The sequence below is a fragment of the Alternaria arborescens genome, assembly GCF_004154835.1.
Source record: "Alternaria arborescens strain FERA 675 chromosome Unknown contig_30, whole genome shotgun sequence".
Classification (NCBI taxonomy): domain Eukaryota; kingdom Fungi; phylum Ascomycota; class Dothideomycetes; order Pleosporales; family Pleosporaceae; genus Alternaria; species Alternaria arborescens.
The window spans coordinates 215990-234509 of NW_021167885.1; the positions used below are offsets into that span (position 1 = coordinate 215990).

An 18520-nucleotide genomic window follows, 5' to 3' on the forward strand; every position below is an offset into this window, starting at 1 on the left:
GCCGCCGGTGATACAGCCCTTACTGTTCCTCGAACCCGATAAGCAACAAGAGACAATGTGACTGTTGTTTGTGGTGCGAGGGCAAAGATGTTACGGATGCAGGCTTCGACACGGTTTGGCTAGGAGATTTGTTTTATCATAGGTGATTGTAATGGCCATCGTAATAAAGACTAGCTACTTCAAGCGTGGGCTTGTTCAATACTGTCAAAAGGCTGAGTGCTGCCTCGGATCCCGGGAACGATAGATGCCATCGAGTCTCGATTAGAGCAGTGGCGCAAAGTCTGGCTCCAGGCCAGAAGCGATTGGCAGCCAGATGCTCGACTCGTGATAATTGTTCAGCGGAAAGTTTCGTGATCAAGGAACGAGACAAAGCCATGTGCCTTGGGACAATCAGAAAGGCTACTAAGGGTTGCGGGGAGGCTTGCAGCAGTCAGGCTCACTACTAGGCTTCTTCGGTGTAGGTGGCTCAGAGCACTTGGGCCGTCATATTGATCGTATTATCCGCCACGGAATGGAATAGTTTACACAGGTGCTGTTCGGTGTCTTCGTTAAGATGGCTTTGGATCTATGATTGATGAGTCTACCGAGCAGAAGAAGGTTTGGTAGCTGTTCGGATAGAATCATCCCAGCATCTTCGGCGTTTCAGAGAAAATACCGAGATGACAGACGATACTCGAATCATGTACAGCTCTAGCGGGGGGTGTTAGTATGGTCTGAGCGGTGGTGTTGTGATGTCTTATGCAAGGGTCAAGCCACGTTGTGATTCCGCATATAATGCACAGCGTCGTTCAAGGCGACCACTCATCGGTGAGATAGCATGATTTCAGATGTGCGTGCATGAAAGGGAGTTCCGTAACAGCTGTTTGCACGGATGTATCATCAACACTCGTCTTAGAGAATGCCAAACCTTGGCAGATTCCGAGTGCTGAACGATATTGGAAGGGTGAGTATAGCGGGTCCACATATCTTGGCCGGAACAGCGTGCAAGTATAAGTACCTGCGTCGGTTCATGGTATTCTGACACGAACGATGGCCTTGTGTCTATGGTGCGTATGCCTAGGGCTGGATAGCAGCTTTCTGATGAGCGAGCGTGCGGACATGTCCGCGCGCCACTATTCCGCGCTGGCGTCGCACCTCGGCATGCGACTATACAGGTCAGATTTGGATTTATCATCCCGGGCATCCTTATGTATCAAACTATCGCTATCGCTCTTCTGCTCTTACTGACTTGCTTCCGTTCATCTACTCGCTACGTTGGCACCGCACTTCGCCCACGCCAACGTCGATTCTGCCTAGCAGGGCGCTCACGTGGCCAATCACGTTGTGCTCACCACACTCAGTGTCTGGCCAACCCAGCTGCAGCGTACTGTGTAATGTGTCCACTCCACTGTGACGGCATCGCTTATGCAGCAATTGCTCGACCCCGCAATAGGCAGCGTGATCGTCACGAACTTGTCGTGGTCGGCCAGAGTTCGCGACCGAGGAACAGGCCGTCGTGCAGCATGTTCCTGAATGCTTTCGTTTGGCATCGGTTTCCCTACAGCTGCTCAACGTTCTTGATCCCGGACTTCCGCCGTCCCTTCCTTAGTTGGCAGACAATGACGTCATCATTATGGCTTCACAACAATGCTGTACGTTCAGGTACCATGATTCCGCATCGCCTTGGTATCGGTGCAATTTGTCTAGGCGGGGTTGATGTTGATGATGTGCTCGAGCGGCGTAGGCATTTCCGTCGTACCGCTGTCAATCGTGAGAAGAACGGATGTCTTGATTTGTTGCGAGTCTGCGAGTGATATTACCACTGCAGCCGCTAGCCAAGCAGTGTGGCAGTATGTGCTCACTGACGAGACTTTGCATTCGACACTATTCCATTAGAAATACTACCGGCCCTCTAGTTACCGTCAGCTACCGCACGGCATAAGCGTCCGAGTACCCACATTACGTACCTTTCGCACCATATAAGTACTGCGCAGCCCTCGGCATTGGGTATGCTTAGTAGAACGGCTCTTGACGGGCTTACCGATTTACGATACTATCCAAGCCCCTGCATCACGGAAAGATGGCGACCAAAATAATCGATATCCGGACAGACACCGCGGAGTCTGATATTCTTGCTGATATCAAGAATGGTTTGCGGCCGAACAATGGTGGCGAAAAGAAGCTGCCTACGTTGCTGCTCTACGAGTAAGCGACGGTGTAACCGGCGTCAGATGCACGCTAACCCCACTTCTCTTCTATCAGCCAGGAAGGTCTCCGATTGTTCGAAGAAATCACATACCAAGAAGAGTGAGCTGCTTCACTCGTGGCTTGTATGGACGTTGAGCTGATCAAGTTCGTTGCGCCAGGTACTACTTGACAAATGCCGAAATCGAGGTCCTCGAGACATATGCGGATAAAATCGCCGAACGAATCCCATCCAACTCCATCATCGTGGAACTGGGGAGCGGGTAGGGTCTCGGCTCCCACTTAAAAAGAGATTGGAAACGAGCCCTGTGCTTCGTGAGTACTAATAGTTGTGTAGCAATCTCAGAAAGGTGAACATACTTTTACAGGCTGTCGATCGTCTTGGCAAGGACGTCGAGTATTACGCTGTCGACCTGTCTCTTCCGGAATTGGAGAGAACATTCGGCGAAATACCTACAGGTAAGCAATTATCTCATAATAATTGATATTGCAGAGAGGGGGTGGGGTTTAAATCAAGCGTGCCACAGTATACACTATTCAGTGAATGTGGTCCAGACCCGCATGAACCTGCATATATGTGCGTCAACATAGTGGAAATCAACGCCCTTATCTCCTTATCACTGCACGCTACATTGATCTACGTGGATCACCCTTCCGATCTTGTTAACCAAGCATGCAGATGGATACAAGCATGTCAAGTGCTTTGGGCTGTACGGCACGTACGACGATGCTCTCGAGTGGCTGAAGACCCCCGAAGTCGAAGGGAAACCAAAGACCATCCTTTGGCTGGGCTCCAGCCTGGGCAATTTCAAACGCCATGAGGTGCCGCCATTCCTTGCTGGGTTTGGTGCAGTCCTACAGACTGGTGATACCATGCTTATCGGTATCGATTCATGCAAAGATCCCGAGGTAAAACTGTTATTACGAGATGCACGTAAACACACGCTGACCATATACTTCTACTAGCGTGTTTACCATGCGTACAACGATTGCAACGGTGTAACGCACAAATTCATCCTCAACGGTCTGAAACACGCAAACGCAATCATGGGCGAGAAAGCTTTCGATATTCAGAACTGGGAAGCCATTGGCGAGTACGACAGCCAAGCTGGAAGACATCACGCTTTTGTCGCACCACTCAAAGACACTGTTGTCGACGGTGTCCCGATCAAACAGGGTGAAAAAATTCGCATTGAGGAATCTTACAAGTACAGCCGCGAAGAAGCGCAAGAGCTTTGGGAGCTGGCCAAACTCGCGGAGAACGTTGTATGGGCGAACGCCAAGGGCGATTACGGTCTGCATTTTGTTTCCAAGCCCGCAGTGTTCTTTCACACTAAGCCAAAGGAGTACGCGGCGAATCCAGTACCCTCTTTGGCCGAGTGGCGGGAACTTTGGACGGCCTGGGACGCGGTCTCAAAGGACATGATACCCGAAGAAGAGCTACTCTCCAAGCCCATCAAACTTCGGAACGAGTGTATCTTCTACCTCGGCCACATTCCTACATTCCTAGATATTCACATCGCCCGCGCCACCACCGGCAAGCCTTCGGACCCTGCCTATTTCTGGAAGATCTTTGAGCGCGGCGTTGATCCTGATGTCGAAGATCCAACTCAGTGCCATGCCCACTCCGAGATTCCTGAAGAGTGGCCGCCGCTAAAGACCATTCTAGGATTTCAAGAGACGGTACGAAGTAAAGTCGAAGCGCTCTATAGTTCAGGAGAGGCGGAATCGAATGGCCGTGTGTCTCGAGCACTTTGGATCGGGTTTGAGCATGAAGTCATGCATTTGGAGACTTTGCTCTACATGCTGATCCAGAGTGACAAGGTCTTGCCACCTCCTGGCACCAAGGTTCCAGACTTTGCAGCATTTGCAGCGCAGTCGCAGACTCTGGCAAATGAGAACCAGTGGTTCACGATTCCTGAATCAGACATCCAAACAGGTCTTGAAGACCCTGAGGATGACTTCAAAACCATACGATACTTTGGATGGGATAACGAGAGACCTCGCCGTACAGCGCACGTAAAGTCCTTCCGCGCAAAGGCTCGCCCGATCACGAACGGAGAGTACGCCACATATCTGTCTGAGACAGGAAAGACAGGTACGTGAACATTGGAGTGGAGTCGCTGGTGCTGGCTTGACCACATCTCTGATCAAGTTTCGCTGACTGTTCCGTGTAGCTATACCTGCGTCGTGGTGCAAGCAGCCATACCCTAATGGTAAGGACACAAGCATCAGCAAGAGAGACAGTGTGGTGAACGGTCAACATAATGAAACCAATGGCTCACCTCAGAGCATTACAGAGGGCAAATTTGTCCGCACTGTATACGGTATTGTCCCTTTGAAGTTTGCCATGGGTTGGCCTGTAGTCGCATCCTACGACGAACTAGCTGGCTGCGCGCAGTGGATGGGCGGTCGTATCCCCACGATGGAAGAAGCACGAAGCATCTACAGCTACGTCGACGGCATGAAGCCGGAGTTTGAGAAATCGCTTGGAAACACGATCCCAGCAGTGAACGGGTAATATGTGTACTTCGCAACGCCTTGGATTCATGGTTAAAATTTTGCAGGCATTTGATCAACGAAGGAGTGTTTGAGACGCCACCACCACACTCTTTGTCTAACGGCGACTCCGGCACAGTATCTGGTCTCAATCCACACGACCTCTTCATTGACCTTGAAGGGACGAACGTGGGCTTCAAACACTGGCACCCAGTCTCAGTGGTCGAGAAGGGCAACAAGCTCTGTGGCCAATCTGATCTGGGAGGTGTATGGGAATGGACTAGTACTGTGCTGGAGAAGCATGACGGCTTTGAGCCGATGGAGCTGTACCCAGGTTATACAGGTATGAGGGGATCCGACGGGCTTCTGCTCCTCAACACATGATAAGACGATGCTAAGAGTAGGCAGCCGACTTCTTCGACGGCAAACATAACGTCACGCTTGGTGGATCGTGGGCGACGCATCCGCGCGTTGCTGGACGAAAGACATTGTGAGTAGAGAGCGGCAACTGCAGCCGAGGCCATGTTACTAACGTATCAAAGCGTCAACTGGTACCAACGCAACTATCCCTATGTCTGGGCTGGTGCGCGTGTTGTGTCAGATGCCTAGATTGGTGGTGCCTGGTTCGTTGTTTGCGTTTGCAGTGTCTCCAAATGCTGTGCTTAGTCCCGGCCACGATGGTGCAGCGGCGCGAAACTGTACGGATCGTCGGGTCACTGCATCTTTCACCGCAACGACGAGTCGCTTTTTCGTAGCAAAAGAGGCACTTCCTTTGGTCCGGCGCGAATGTGCATCACTTCTATGTTGTTGGATTCAGTCTCTACAGAAATCATTTCATCGTCGTGTAGTCACAGCCACTCGCTCTTTCCGCAATTACGTAGTCAGCCTTGGGCTATGAGAATACACCATCACGCACGACCATTGCACCTCACCCCGCTGCGTTAGCGAGAAGAGTTTCAAACTACCACGCGTCTTATTCACTGAAGATTCTGCGGCCAGGCAAAAGTGTCGTCTATTTCCCCACTCGCATTGGCATAGCACAAACCCCACCTACCTTTTTCCACAACCACGAACCACGCAATTTATTGTCAATCTGAAAGGTACAGCTTGCTGCAAGAAATGGGCAACAGTCTACTCTTTAAGTGGGAAGATTCAGAGGCGCTCAAGTAAGTTGTTTCACAGTGTTTATTTACTCGGGCTGTCGGAACCTTTCGGAGGCAAACGCCCAACACATATACTATCGCTGACCATTTCAGACACCACTGCGGGTTCTGTGAGCGTCCCTTGAGCCATCCCGGTGCCAGAGCGTCTTGTTTCGGCAAGCACAGCGAGCCATGTGTCCGCTTCCACCAGGTTCGTCATGTTGGATATACACGAAGCAACCGGCGTTCTAACTCTGTCTAGGCTATGTTCATGCGCCTTCGGGGTCATACATGCAAGTACTGTATGACAATTGATGAACAGCATTACAGGCGCCATCACGATATCACCGAGCGGTTACGTGCCGTCTACGAGAGTTGCGGGGAGGTCGATTGGAACATCGTACCAGATGAATTCGGGCCAGAGGAACGTGGAAGAGTGAGAGAACCCGGTGACGAGGACACACCATTGTCGAAGCGCGAGAGAAAGGATGCAAAGCGTCTTGTGAGAGCGGCCAGTAGATCGAGAGTCATCACTCTGGAGGAGATCGGATACATCGACTCCGTCGTGCACTCCGCTGAAGGCACAACGAGCAACGACGCCGACGGACCGCGTAATCCAGAAGAGGTCGATGAGATCGAAAGGCAGCTCCGAGTAAGTGCTTGAGTTATACTGATCTCGTTGATTTCCATTGTTTTTGCTAATTCTTTCATAGTACCACGCTCATGTATATAGCACACAGGTCAACCGGAGGGGGCTTAGGAAGCTCGCGGAGGCTCACGAAGATACGCCCGATATCGACTTCGAAGCCGAGATGGAACGCATCCTCGAGACCTTCCACATCAACAAGCTACTCAAGCGCAACACGAAAACCAAGGGATTGCAGGGGAAAGAGCTAAAGGCATTTCTCAATTTCGTCGACGGTTTGAAGCACGCCGTGCTTGAGGATATTGTGTTGGTCAACAAAGACAATGCTGAGTCGCGCATGCGGCGGGCTGGTTACCTCAGATATACTAACAAAACATCCTACGGGATTGTAGAAGAAAGGTATACCGACAAGGACTGGAAGACTGGTGAGAAGTTCGCGTCCAGTTCGAATGATTTCAGTGGTGCCATCACTCCTGTACATGAAACCAGTTTACTTCCAAGGTACGTTCATTTTCCTTGTCTCAGGTTGACCGGATTGCAGAGAGACGCCGAATAGCTCTGTGGAATCAATAGAAGAGGCTGTCAGCTAATATCTCTTAGCGAACAATTCGAAGACCAGTCTCCTTGCCGGCCTAGAACTGCTCACAGCCCGGACCGAAGACATCTTGAGAGTAGTCACAAGCGCGTTAGTGGCGATGATGGACTCTACGCTGCAGATATCGAGCCTTATCATACCCCACTACTATCCTTGCCACATGCTCCAGCTTCTGGTATGCCAGCTGCCGCGATCATGGTGATCAACATTAAAGCTCCAGAGCGTGCACCAGATCCAGTGCGTGGTCGCGCAGAGAAGCCTGTCAAGACAGCCTCCAATGGCTGGAAGATCGTTACGAACGGAGGTGTGCCAACAAAGCAGATACCAAAGGCACGTGTTTGGGGTAATATCCCAAGCAAGCGCCCAGCTCAGGCTTCTCGACCTGGGCCAGCACCATGGTTTTCTGACTCTCGCAACTTTCCCGATATCTCCGATGCGAAAACGTCGTTCGATGATGCATATTCCCAAACTCGTGAGGTGAAGCGTCCGATGATCTGGTCTTCGAAAGAGCCTGAGACCTTCGTTTTCCAGACTGAAGACGATGCCAGTGACCATGCCGCGGTTTCACAAAAGAAGAAAGCTAAGAAAGCTCGAGAAGCTAAGCGCAAGGAAAAGAAGCACTCTACACCAGACGTGATCATCACCGAAGACGTTGGAGATGAGCCTGACATCTCAATGCAAGGCCCTTCTACACCACAAAAGACCGAGGTCGACACCAACGTCTTAGATATCGATGAGACACTGCAATCTTTCTCGATGGATACCAAGACTGAAGGGAAGTTCGTCGACCTTATGGTAGAGCCAATTGCTATGATTCACGATTCCGGTGATGGGATATCGTTGGTGCCTCCGCCTGAATCTATGCCGATCACAAAACATGGCAAGCACATGCAATGGATCCGGTTTGTACGCAATCTTGTTGTTGATCAACTCACCAATCCATATTCGCCGTCGTGGAGTGGGTGTTCACACAGTAGCTCGTGTTCCTTTGAGAACAATAACGTCCCGGATTGCCCTTTCCACGAGCCTCGTGAGTACATCGCACTTGCAATCTTGACAGTGGATATTAACTTCAACACAGATTGCACCTGTGTTGATCCTTTGACAGACCAGTGCTATTTGGCGATGCCTTGTGTTGAGCTGTGTAGTACTGGACCGTTCAACCGCCTCCGTGGCGAGAAGCTGCTGTCACTATATGAGAAGGATCATCGAACAAAGGGCCGCTTGATGCTCATAGACGACGACCTAATCAATTACTTTATGGAAGACCCTATCAGCCGATCGCGCAATCGCAACCCAGACGGCGTGCCCGCGCGTCTACAGAAGGAGTATGATGACGTCAAGAATGGATACAATCCCGGAACTCTCATGGCGCAAGAGCTTCGTTTTGAGCAACTCTACGCTAAGAACGGTATTATGAAGCAGGAGCTTACCCAGAGTATGCTACAGGATATCCAGCGCAACGAGTTCGAACGTTTGGATACGAAGTACATGTGCTATTGTCGTGCTGCCTTACCGAAGACAGAATCTTCAAAGACGGACATTGTTGTCTGCTCATATCGCTTCTGTTCCACTGGGAACTTTCATCGATCATGCATAAAGAAGCTTGGCTTCGGCTTGGTGTCGCGGTGGTATTGTACCGAATGTGAACAGAAGATGAAGGTACTCGCGCGTCAGACGTTACGCCGTTTAGGCTATACCGATATTCCACATGAGGGCCCATGCTGCTATTCATACGGACTTAGCGCGGACAAGTTCGAAGAGATGTTCGATGAGAAATTCGCGGAGATGATGAACTCATTCGACATGGACTATCTGAAACTACTACCAGCCGACCTGAGGAACAAGGTCAAGGAGGTCGGAGGGTTCACGGCGATGCCCAAAGAGCTCCAGCAGCAATTCAAAGAGAAGGTGAGGGCGCTTGGCGAGAAGTTTAGGGCAGCGGACGTCAAGATGCTCGATTTGTAACAGGAAGCGAAGCGCGCTTTGCATTGCGCAGTCTAAGTGGGCCGGGCATGTGCAGTTTGGCTGTTAAGATTACAGAGTATTTGGGCTTCCAATTAGGAACGCTAGGATGAGTAATATAGCGGAGTCAAGAGCATGTCGAACCCTGGTATAATTTGTAAATTCTATTACAGTTGTCGTAGCTTCCGCGTTTAGCATTACAAGCAAGGCCCAAAACTTTGACTAGTATATATAATGCAGATCATATTTCATTCTCTGCGAGCTCACAAAGACATCGCATCCCCGAATTCATCCAGGCACTATCAAGCAGAAGCCATATCCACTCTTGTTTAGCAGACAATACCTTGAGCCTATAAGATACAGACGGCAACCTCGGCTTTCAAACGCTAGTGACTACAACCAACCATACAAATTTACCGATAAAATTCGACGAGTCCATCCCACAAGCTCTTGGAGCATGCTGTCACATAACAAAACGACAGATAGTGGCATTCTCGCGACCATGTACCCACTCACCCGCTGCCAAGCAACAACACCCTCATTCTCACTAGGACGCATGGGCATCGACAATACAACAAGGAAAATAGAAGATACCGAAAAGACTTCTCGCCCATTCCTCCAAGTGATCGGCAGTATTGTCATTGACAGCTCTATTCCAGATCGCGGCATCAGTAACAGTGGAGACACGGAAGAAGAGGAAGAAGAAGATGTGAAGGTTGAAGAGCTAGGATCTCTTGCTTCACGGACGGTGAATAGCATAGACTTGATACGTCGGGATAGTGAGAAGATCTGGACGGCTAGTGCGAAAAGTAGGATGAACGGGAAGCATAAGGTTAGAGACTGGTTTGTGGAGTATACACTGTGCTGGAAGAAGTATTTTCGGTGGAACCAGAGGGTTGGATTAGAGAGAGGTTGATCGGTTGTAAATATTTTTGGATGAGGATGGCATATGTACAAGTGTAGATCGCCTGCCAATCAGATTGAGGGTACCCGTAATGTCTACGCTGCATCATTCTATACTGCCACCCAATTATCTCCCCTTCTAGTAGTGCTTACTGCCACAAGTCAAGAGGCAGAACCATCTGCATCGTTTCCCTTTCTTTTGCCTGATTAACTTTTGGCTTTGTCTACCACTATTTGCTACTGCTCTTACAGTCCTATCTCCACCTTTACCACGGCCCTGCACTTGAGCTGCTACAGTATTCTCGCTCTCGTTGTGGATGCGATACGCGTTGTCGTGCGCCTTGTTGTTATACTGGTAGACCTGGATGACGCACGGCGCCTTGAGTCCTCGATCTTGGGAACCAACAAAGGATCGGTGAGATGATAAGTGGGTGTGTGGGGACACAGGCGGGCGTGGGCATTGCAAGGATGCCGATGGTGGTGATGGTGAGGAAAGCGGCGGTAGGACCGATGGCAATGGTAATGATAGAGGTCGATCCGAGTGCAACACGCCATCATGGTATACAGTAGAAGCACTAAGGTCACCATTGGGATTTTCCACACCCTGTGAAGGATACGACAGATTTGGGTCATCGGGGTCGCCCACATGTATGCGCACTCCGGGATCACAAGCCTCATCTGGCTGGTTGGAGAACGAGCTATGTAGTAGCGTGTGAGTAGAATCTGGAGATCTGAGATGGCCTACACGATATTTGTGCTTAGGGGTCTTTGAGGAGTGCTTTTGTGTACCATTACCGAACTCTCCAAAAGTCTTGGTTAGTTGTGGTCTATCGGCGTCGTTTACATCGATCGGATGTGTTGTGTGAGCAGACGTCCAACGTCCATTACTTAAAGCTGTTTTGTTTGGCTGCATCTCAAGTTGTGGGTATGAAGGAGGCCTCTTGTCGTTAACAAAGAACACCTCTGGCTGATTCTTGATGGGGTCTGGACTAAAGGATCGTGCTTCCGTCAATATCTCATTTCGAATAGCAGGGTCAGTCTTCGTAGTATCAAGGTTTCGTTCCAGTTCGCTGATCGAAGGCGCTGTCCTACCAGCAAAGCATATGAGGAAGTTTTCGGCATGACTGTTGCGTCCGATCTGGTCTCGAAGATATTGGAAAGCTTCGAGGAGGGACTCGTCGGTAGTATACTGGAAGTCTAAGTCTGCACCTCTTCCGTCGACGATGTTAGCATGAATGCCGATCATCATCGTCATGAGATCATTCTGCAATCCAGTTAGACCAAGTTGCGCCGCTAGCACCCACGTTTGAGCGAAGAGAAGCAGGGATGCGTTGCCCTCGGCCAGACCTGTGAAGATTGGGGGACACTCCCCGCTGTGCAGGTAGTTCATCACAGCTCGGAAAGGCTCGAACTGCACACCTCGCAGTATAGCACCTGGGGGTATCGCGCTCAATACGAAACATCGCCTACGCATGCGACTACTGAGTTCAAATGGAACATGAGAACCGTCACCAAGTTCGAGTGCGATGGTGACGCTGTTACTGGACATGTTAGCTTGCATGCTTCCGTCTAGCATGGAAAGAGTATTGGCGTGTATGTGGAATATATGCTCTTGAGCGCTCCTGGGAGCTCTCCTTTGCGACATCATTAGTTTGCATTACGTGAAAGAGAACAAAGCAATTTTTGCGTTGACCTGGAAGCAACACCACGCCTGCTTTGAACACGCTTTGGAGTTTGATCGTGTTTGTGTTCGTTGGTCAACTGCATATTGCATATATTGAGAACATGTGTGCTTTGCGGTTATGGCTTACGAATGAGACTTCCATCTCAACTTCAAGCAATTTGAAGCCTACAAGCCTTCTGCATGGTCAAAGACGACCCAAGACGTTCCAAGCGACTAGGATTGCTGCAGGCGGCGTTTCCAATGGCGCACCAATGGCTTCCAAATATTCGTCTTCCCGTCGAAATACGAGTATGCTACGCCCAGCATTCCACCAGCGAAATGAGCCTGTCGTCGTTAGCAAGTGATATGCGTCGCTCTGCGTGTTGAACCTACTGCGTGACCAAAGTTCACAAAGCTATACCCTCGAATAATGCCAACCAGATCGAAAAGTAGTATCGCGGGCAGCACATATTGCGCGTCGAAATGTACAGGGACAAATAATATTCCTAGACCAGCATGAGGATATTGCATGCAGAAGACTCCAAGAACTCCGAACAATGCTCCTGATGCGCCTCCGGAGCGAATAAAGATTTCAGGGATTGGTCGCCTGTGAAAAGGTATGCGAGTGCTCAAAGTTGTCCAGTGTTGAGCGAAGCCCGAAAGCACACCAGCTGAGAGATAGAACGATAATGTATGGTATGGGCTGCCCTCGAATAGGCGGGAGTATCCGACTGGGGCCATGAAGTTGTTCAAGAAGTACATATTGACGAAGAAATGCAAAGCTCCACCATGTACAAACATGGATGTAAATTGTGTGTAATTGACATTGCGAGCGGGCAGATGCCATAGTGTTTCCCAGGCTCTGGGCAGTAGAAAGCTGCTCAGGTGGATACCGCTGTTGGCTCCAATAATTCCATACGTGACTCTCGAAATTGGATCGAGATTAGTCCAGGCTCCAGTCACGACTTCAGTCGGGGTCGGCGGGCCACGTTGTTTTGTACTCCATTGTGGCGCTTGAAGCCATCCTCCACCAGATGCTGGTTTGGATTTGAGTTCGCTCTTGGCCTCTAGGTAGGCGAGACCGTAGAAGATGCCGCCGGATACAGAAAGTGCCCAAATTGCAGGAATCAAGTATCTCACTTTGACTTTGGGAAACTGTGTATATGTGTCGTCGGAAGCATCGTCCACCGCCTGTCGTAGTACTTCTTCCGGTATAGGTGGCTGTTCGTTGTTAGGCCTTGGGGCTTCACTTCTCAGCTGGGCGTATTGTGCGCGCTGCTGCGAAAGGTAGCGAAGCCTTGACACGGTCGGACGAAAGACGGAAATCGCCGGTGGTTGAGACGCATAGCATGCGCACCGCAGCGACGGTCCGCCTATCTTGTATGCAAACATCGCGTGTTTGGAGTGTAGCTGCAATGACGCGAAGCTTCCAATTGGCGTCGGCCCGACTAGCGTGGGGCACGTGCGAAGATTATCGCTATCCCTGGCCGCCTGCTCCTTGACACTCTCTAACTTCATCGTTGCCTGTCAATTCATCTCCGTCAAAAGTCGTCTATCAATAGGCAGTGATCGATTATTCACATTCGCGTCACCGCCTTATCGGAAAACTCATCGGTATGCGAAGTATAGTCTATGGGCTGAAGTCTCCAAACAGTTATCCGGCGATTACTGTTGGTAACCTCGTTACGCTTATTGGGCAATCCTCGCACACTCTCGCCATGACTTTCGCTATTCAGTTCCCAGTGCGCAGTGATAATACGCGCGATCTGAATGAATGTATTAGTACCCGCAGTCTAATGGCATAGGAAAGATAAGCCTACCATCTTACTCATCGGAGGAAGCTCATGTCCGGTTTACCTTACTCTAGCGTCCAAAAGCACCCCAAGGCCCCGCAGTATGCGGCTCTGAGCTCTTTCTCATGGCTACACGGCTCTTGTTGAACCTGGCAAAACCAAAGCCCCACAAGCTTCTGGCTTCCTATACGTTGCTCTGAACTGAGTGGCTTCAATAAAATCAGGAAGGACGCCAACAACCTTGGTTCAACCCTTAGCGAACCTTAGGAGCATTTCGAGTATCAAGAACCGTACCCGACATCTCAGCCAAGCGAACTCTGGATTTGCCTATGGTTCTCACATCAAAATAATGTGCGTCAACGTTGACATCCCTTCATTCACTTTTCCTTACTCCAACGAACGTCCGATAATTCTGGCACAATCTTCCAGGCTTAGAGTCCCAACTCATTCGATTTCACGCTTTTAAGTCGAGAAAATTTCCTCTGCCATTGCGCAGATGTTCAAGCTATTCAGAGAGACGTTCCGCTTCCGATTTGACTTTGACAAAAACTCTTCCACAAGTACCTCATCTTCGAATAGCAACGATATCGAAGTTCAAGTGGGCAGACTACCTAATGCTCGTCTTGTTCATGTCCCGCGCACCGCTCTCAGGACATGTCGTGTACTACGCACAAGTCTAGTGCATGGATGCAGAATCAAGAACACTGACGCTCTTGTCTTTGAAGTTATCTTGGCATACTTCAACGTCAATGGTTCGTTAGGACGGCTGCGACTAAATGTACGAGATCCATTGACGCAACTTACTGGCGGCTGCGACAGGATGCTCAAACTCGCCAAAGCATGGCATCTAGCGGACATGCTCGACGACATGCGGCTGCAGAACAAGCTGATAGATGTGTATCGCATTCTCTACCTTGAGCTACTCAATGCAAACACCAAAGTACCTCTAGACTACGAGGCATTCATATATCTGGAATCCCATCTCGGTACCCACACGAAGATGGAGAAGTTCATGATAGACTTCTTCGCTGGACTATCTCGGTATACAGGCGATTTCAGTGCTCAGGAACTCCTTCCGTTCCGACCCGACGTTTCACGAGCATTAAAGGTGCGACGCGCGCAGCTGGTGGTACAGGGAAGTTTTGTAGATCTGATCGCTACCGGTAATACTTGCTTTAACGTGATCAAATCGGACGCGACAACACACAGCTCCTTGCAAGTGACTAAGCCGACGAGACTTTCCTCAGGTGCGGGTCTCAACTCCTTACCGTTACGGCATAGCCTCTCAACGTCTTCACTATCGTCTTTGGTCTCCCTTCCAGTATCATCAACGACTGCGATATCGTCTGCGTCACCGACGTTTGATTGCAGGCATCAAAGGCGTTTGTCGCTATTAGGAACTACGAGCATAGATGAACGACCAGAGGTCTGTTTATCTGGTACATTGGCTTCTATCTTCCAGTCGGCAATGGGTGCCACTTTGTACTCTTGCCACACGCGCTCGGTATCTCTCACGACTCCAATATCTAGCCGCGCACCATTCATGGCAAAAAAACCCGTTCCCTTTCGTCAACAGGCTCATATAGCTTCGGAAGACGATTCCTCGGACGACGACATAGCGTACGATATATTTCCATCAGGTCTGTAAGGCATGACTTCAGTCGAGAAATGAGATTCAGCAAAATGATAGATATTTCAACCCTTTGAAACAGGAGAGGATGGGGGAGACAACGATAGTATTGTGGTGTTTGCAAAAGAGTGGATGTGTATTCTGTTCGTAGGAGATCATAAATCGCACGCTCGAGTACGAAAGTAATGAAGTGTGTAAGGAACTCGCTGTGTGCGACTGTGCTTGGTTCATAGGGTGTATGTGTTGAATAAAGCGCGAATGAAAATTAGTTTATTTATAAAAGATAAGGTTGTGAAATATTTAGAGGCTCTATTAATGCCATATACTGCTCATCGACGGCCGGAAGTCTACTGCTAAATTCCGCCGTATTATGCAACTTGGATAGGCTATTGCGGATGTACTGGCATAAGTTTCAAATCGAGCATATACCCCTCAGACACTAGGCCTGCTTGCCGACTGCTGCCGCAGGAACCGATGTGGGAACATGTTGGCTGCTCGAGCTACTGACGTTCGCCTCGTAGTGGTTCTGCTCCATGAGACTCCAATCACCGATCTGCTCATCGCCAAACTGGTCGAGATCCAGACCCATCATCTCAGCCTCTGAGGTGACGCGGAGATGCATGCCAGGAATGAACTTCAAGATGTACAAGAGAATACAAGAGACGACGAAAGAGTAAGAGGCGATGGCGACAATCTCAGCCAATTGGCGACCGATTTGCACACCTACACCATCCATGCCTCCGAGGCCGTCATACGGACCCATACCATCGAGGTCGTAGATCCAGGCTTGGCCGAAAATACCAGTGAGGAAGGAGCCAACCATGCCACCGATTCCGTGGAGCTTGAAGACATCCATGCCTTCGTCGATCTTGATCCACTTATCGACATTCTGGCAAAGAGAGCAAATCGCAGCAGTGAGAAAACCGATGAGGGCGGCTATCCACACAGAAACATAACCTGCAGCAGGAGTAATGCCGACAAGACCAGCGATAGCTCCAGAGCAAGCACCGACCACAGAGAAGTGACCTTTAGTACGGACGTACTCAACCGACACCCAGCCGAGAACTCCGAAGGAGGCCGCAGTGTTGGTGTTGAAGGCAGCCAACATCGAGCGCACGGTGCCGTTAAGAGCACTACCTCCGTTGAAGCCGAACCAGCCGAACCAGATGAAGACAGTGCCGATGAAGACGAGTGTAGGATTATGAGCTTTTCCGTGGATCTTGTCGCCCTTGTGAAGGCGTTTGCCGAGGACGAAGGCGTAGGCGAGGGCAGACCAGCCGGATGCAATGTGAACGGGGCCGCCACCTGCGAAGTCTAGAGAGGGGAGGTTGAAAAGCCAACCATTTCTAGAAGACCGTCAGTATGTCTCAGCAAGCACAATCTGTGAGGCTTACGCATTCCAGGTCCAGCAAGCGATTGGGCAGTACACGATAGTTGCCCAGCAGAAGGCGAAGACCATTGACGGCAGGATGCGACCGCGTTCAAAAGATCCACCAATAACAAGCTGTACAGTACATGCGCAGAAAAGCATCTGGTAAAGGCCTACGCACAGTTAGTAAGTACGATCTAGCTCGGAATCCATGAGATACCTACAGAACACGATCTCAGGTAAGAACGATGAGCCCGGCGAGGGTGCCGACATGACATTCTTTAACCCGAAGTTGTCCATGTTGCCAATGAAGGGACTGGCCGAGCGAGAGTATGCGAGCGAATAACCCCAGAACATCCACTGGAATGTAACTACTCCCATGACTGCGAACGACTGGAAGAGCATAGAAAGTGCCGACTTGCGGCGAGCAAGACCGGAGTAAAGAAAACCGATTCCGGGTATAATCAAAAACACAAGGAATGCCATGATCATAAGGTAGATGTAGTGGAACTCCAGGCCAGTGTATTGAAGGTTGACATTTTCGATATCTGGGTTGCCGCCATTGGGCTTCGCCGGGTCGAACTCAGGCTACGCTTGTGTCAGTTGTCTTGCATGTTGGACGTTTTTGTCTGCTGGGGAAACATACAGTGGGTGGTACCTCCATGGTGTAGGGGTGTCAGTGTATCGACTATGACTGGAACCTCAGGGGTGTTCTGGAAAGAGAAGACAAGAAGTGCAGGGGCTCTCCAGCGGATATATATCTTTCAACGCCTTTCCTCACACCATCCGGCCAATTTCCAGGGACCGAGATTGATGCGCCGTCAAACCCGGTTCGCCTTCTACTTCGATACATACGACGCTGCTGTGCCCCCAACGCTGAACGTGGCGCCGTCTGGGCAAAGATAAGCAGAGCGTTAGGAATCCCATGCTGATGGAGCCGAGCGCATATTGTGGAGCTTCTGGCTTGGGTTGCTGTGTTTGGCCTGAGATTTGATGCCGCGAAGGATTCCGAAGACGGATTGCATGTCCCAAATAGCCAAGGCCCGTAAGCCATGGTCGCGCTTGTATAGAATGGTGAAGGTAAGAGTTCAGGGTCTTAGTGGCTGATAAGAGACGGGATGAAAGCGGTATAGCCCCTGTGCCTGAGTGATAAGCCGGTCTGTCTGGAACAGGGGCGATTGGTTGGCCAGAATCGACCTACCGATGGCTGTACGGTGCTTTACGAATCGCTCTGTGTAACGAAATCTGGAGTGAAGATAGACAGATTCCATCCCGCTAATGTCGTACATTGGCTACCGCGTGGTGTTGCTGTACCGCCGTTGATGGCGGCTGATTTACTCCCGTTTGTCCGTGATTCCGAACACCAGGTCCGTGCCACGGGGCTGATCCACTCCTATGGTATCATGGAATGTCGTTCTCTTGTTAGGCGCAAATTTGCAACTATGTCAGTAGAGACTGCAGTCATTGACGAAGATGAATGAGAGCGAGGGCTTGCATAGTACAGCTAGCGCTTTCTGAACAGGCAATCTGGGCCCGGATTTTAGTGCCATGTACTGTGCCGCGAGGATGCAAGACCAGATTTGCTGCACGGTTATCACTTACCGTATACACCCAAAACACAGGCTGTAAGGGAATCCTGCAAAGTAACATTGGGCCTCCGGTTACTGCAAGGTTTACACATTGCGTTCAGGACAAAGCAACTCGTCCCTTCCTGCGCTGAACGCTATAGCCTCCCTGGCCCTCTCTGCTCGATCGTACGATCGATGAACATATCAGGGTAGGCGCATTTGCCCAGCCAATATATGCATTCTCTTCATTCTCCTGCGGCTGGCACCAGCGTTTTTAACAACGTACAGAGCGTGAGCCTCGTGCCAATGCACAAGATGTAAGAGGCATTGCCTCTGCAAGAGTCCTTTGGGCTAGGGCTATCCCTTCGTCGACACGGACATAGAATCTCTCGCCATAAGACATGAAGCCAGGGAACTCTATCAGCTATTAAGGATGCGTGCTGCCAATATCTTCCCAGTCTCCCAGGTCACCTGCGACGTGATTAGTAAAGTCTCAGATGTATCCCGTCATGGGGGTAGATACACATACTACAAGCATTTCGTTGGATGAGATCTCTCGTCTA

General features: G+C 50.2%; 5 protein-coding genes across 5 annotated transcripts; 2 read left to right on the forward strand and 3 right to left on the reverse strand.

Moving 5' to 3' along the window:
- Positions 1–2059: 2059 nt before the first annotated feature.
- On the forward strand, positions 2060–5292 carry AA0111_g9896 (Ergothioneine biosynthesis protein 1; the record flags this gene model as incomplete). The annotated part of the gene is made up of 10 exons (XM_028656505.1): positions 2060–2184; positions 2242–2286; positions 2346–2447; positions 2522–2643; positions 2864–3093; positions 3151–4282; positions 4362–4701; positions 4752–5026; positions 5092–5173; positions 5226–5292. 10 exons carry the CDS (start codon positions 2060–2062, stop codon positions 5290–5292), a joined length of 2520 nt encoding a protein of 839 aa, XP_028502542.1.
- A 510-nt stretch (positions 5293–5802) lies between these two features.
- AA0111_g9897 (hypothetical protein) lies at positions 5803–9034 on the forward strand (the record flags this gene model as incomplete). The annotated part of the gene is made up of 5 exons (XM_028656506.1): positions 5803–5849; positions 5940–6036; positions 6088–6477; positions 6539–6972; positions 7072–9034. The coding sequence occupies 5 exons, from the start codon at positions 5803–5805 to the stop codon at positions 9032–9034; spliced, it is 2931 nt and encodes a 976-aa protein (XP_028502543.1).
- A 1039-nt stretch (positions 9035–10073) lies between these two features.
- AA0111_g9898 (hypothetical protein) lies at positions 10074–11483 on the reverse strand (the record flags this gene model as incomplete). Its single annotated transcript, XM_028656507.1, has 1 exon — positions 10074–11483. One exon carries the CDS (start codon positions 11481–11483, stop codon positions 10074–10076), a length of 1410 nt encoding a protein of 469 aa, XP_028502546.1.
- A 348-nt stretch (positions 11484–11831) lies between these two features.
- Positions 11832–12989, reverse strand: AA0111_g9899 (hypothetical protein; the record flags this gene model as incomplete). The annotated part of the gene is made up of 2 exons (XM_028656508.1): positions 11832–11942; positions 11991–12989. 2 exons carry the CDS (start codon positions 12987–12989, stop codon positions 11832–11834), a joined length of 1110 nt encoding a protein of 369 aa, XP_028502547.1.
- Positions 12990–15459: 2470 nt separating this feature from the next.
- On the reverse strand, positions 15460–17053 carry AA0111_g9900 (Ammonium transporter 1; the record flags this gene model as incomplete). Its single annotated transcript, XM_028656511.1, has 4 exons — positions 15460–16366; positions 16415–16562; positions 16614–16977; positions 17036–17053. The coding sequence occupies 4 exons, from the start codon at positions 17051–17053 to the stop codon at positions 15460–15462; spliced, it is 1437 nt and encodes a 478-aa protein (XP_028502566.1).
- Between the last annotated feature and the right edge of the window lie 1467 nt (positions 17054–18520).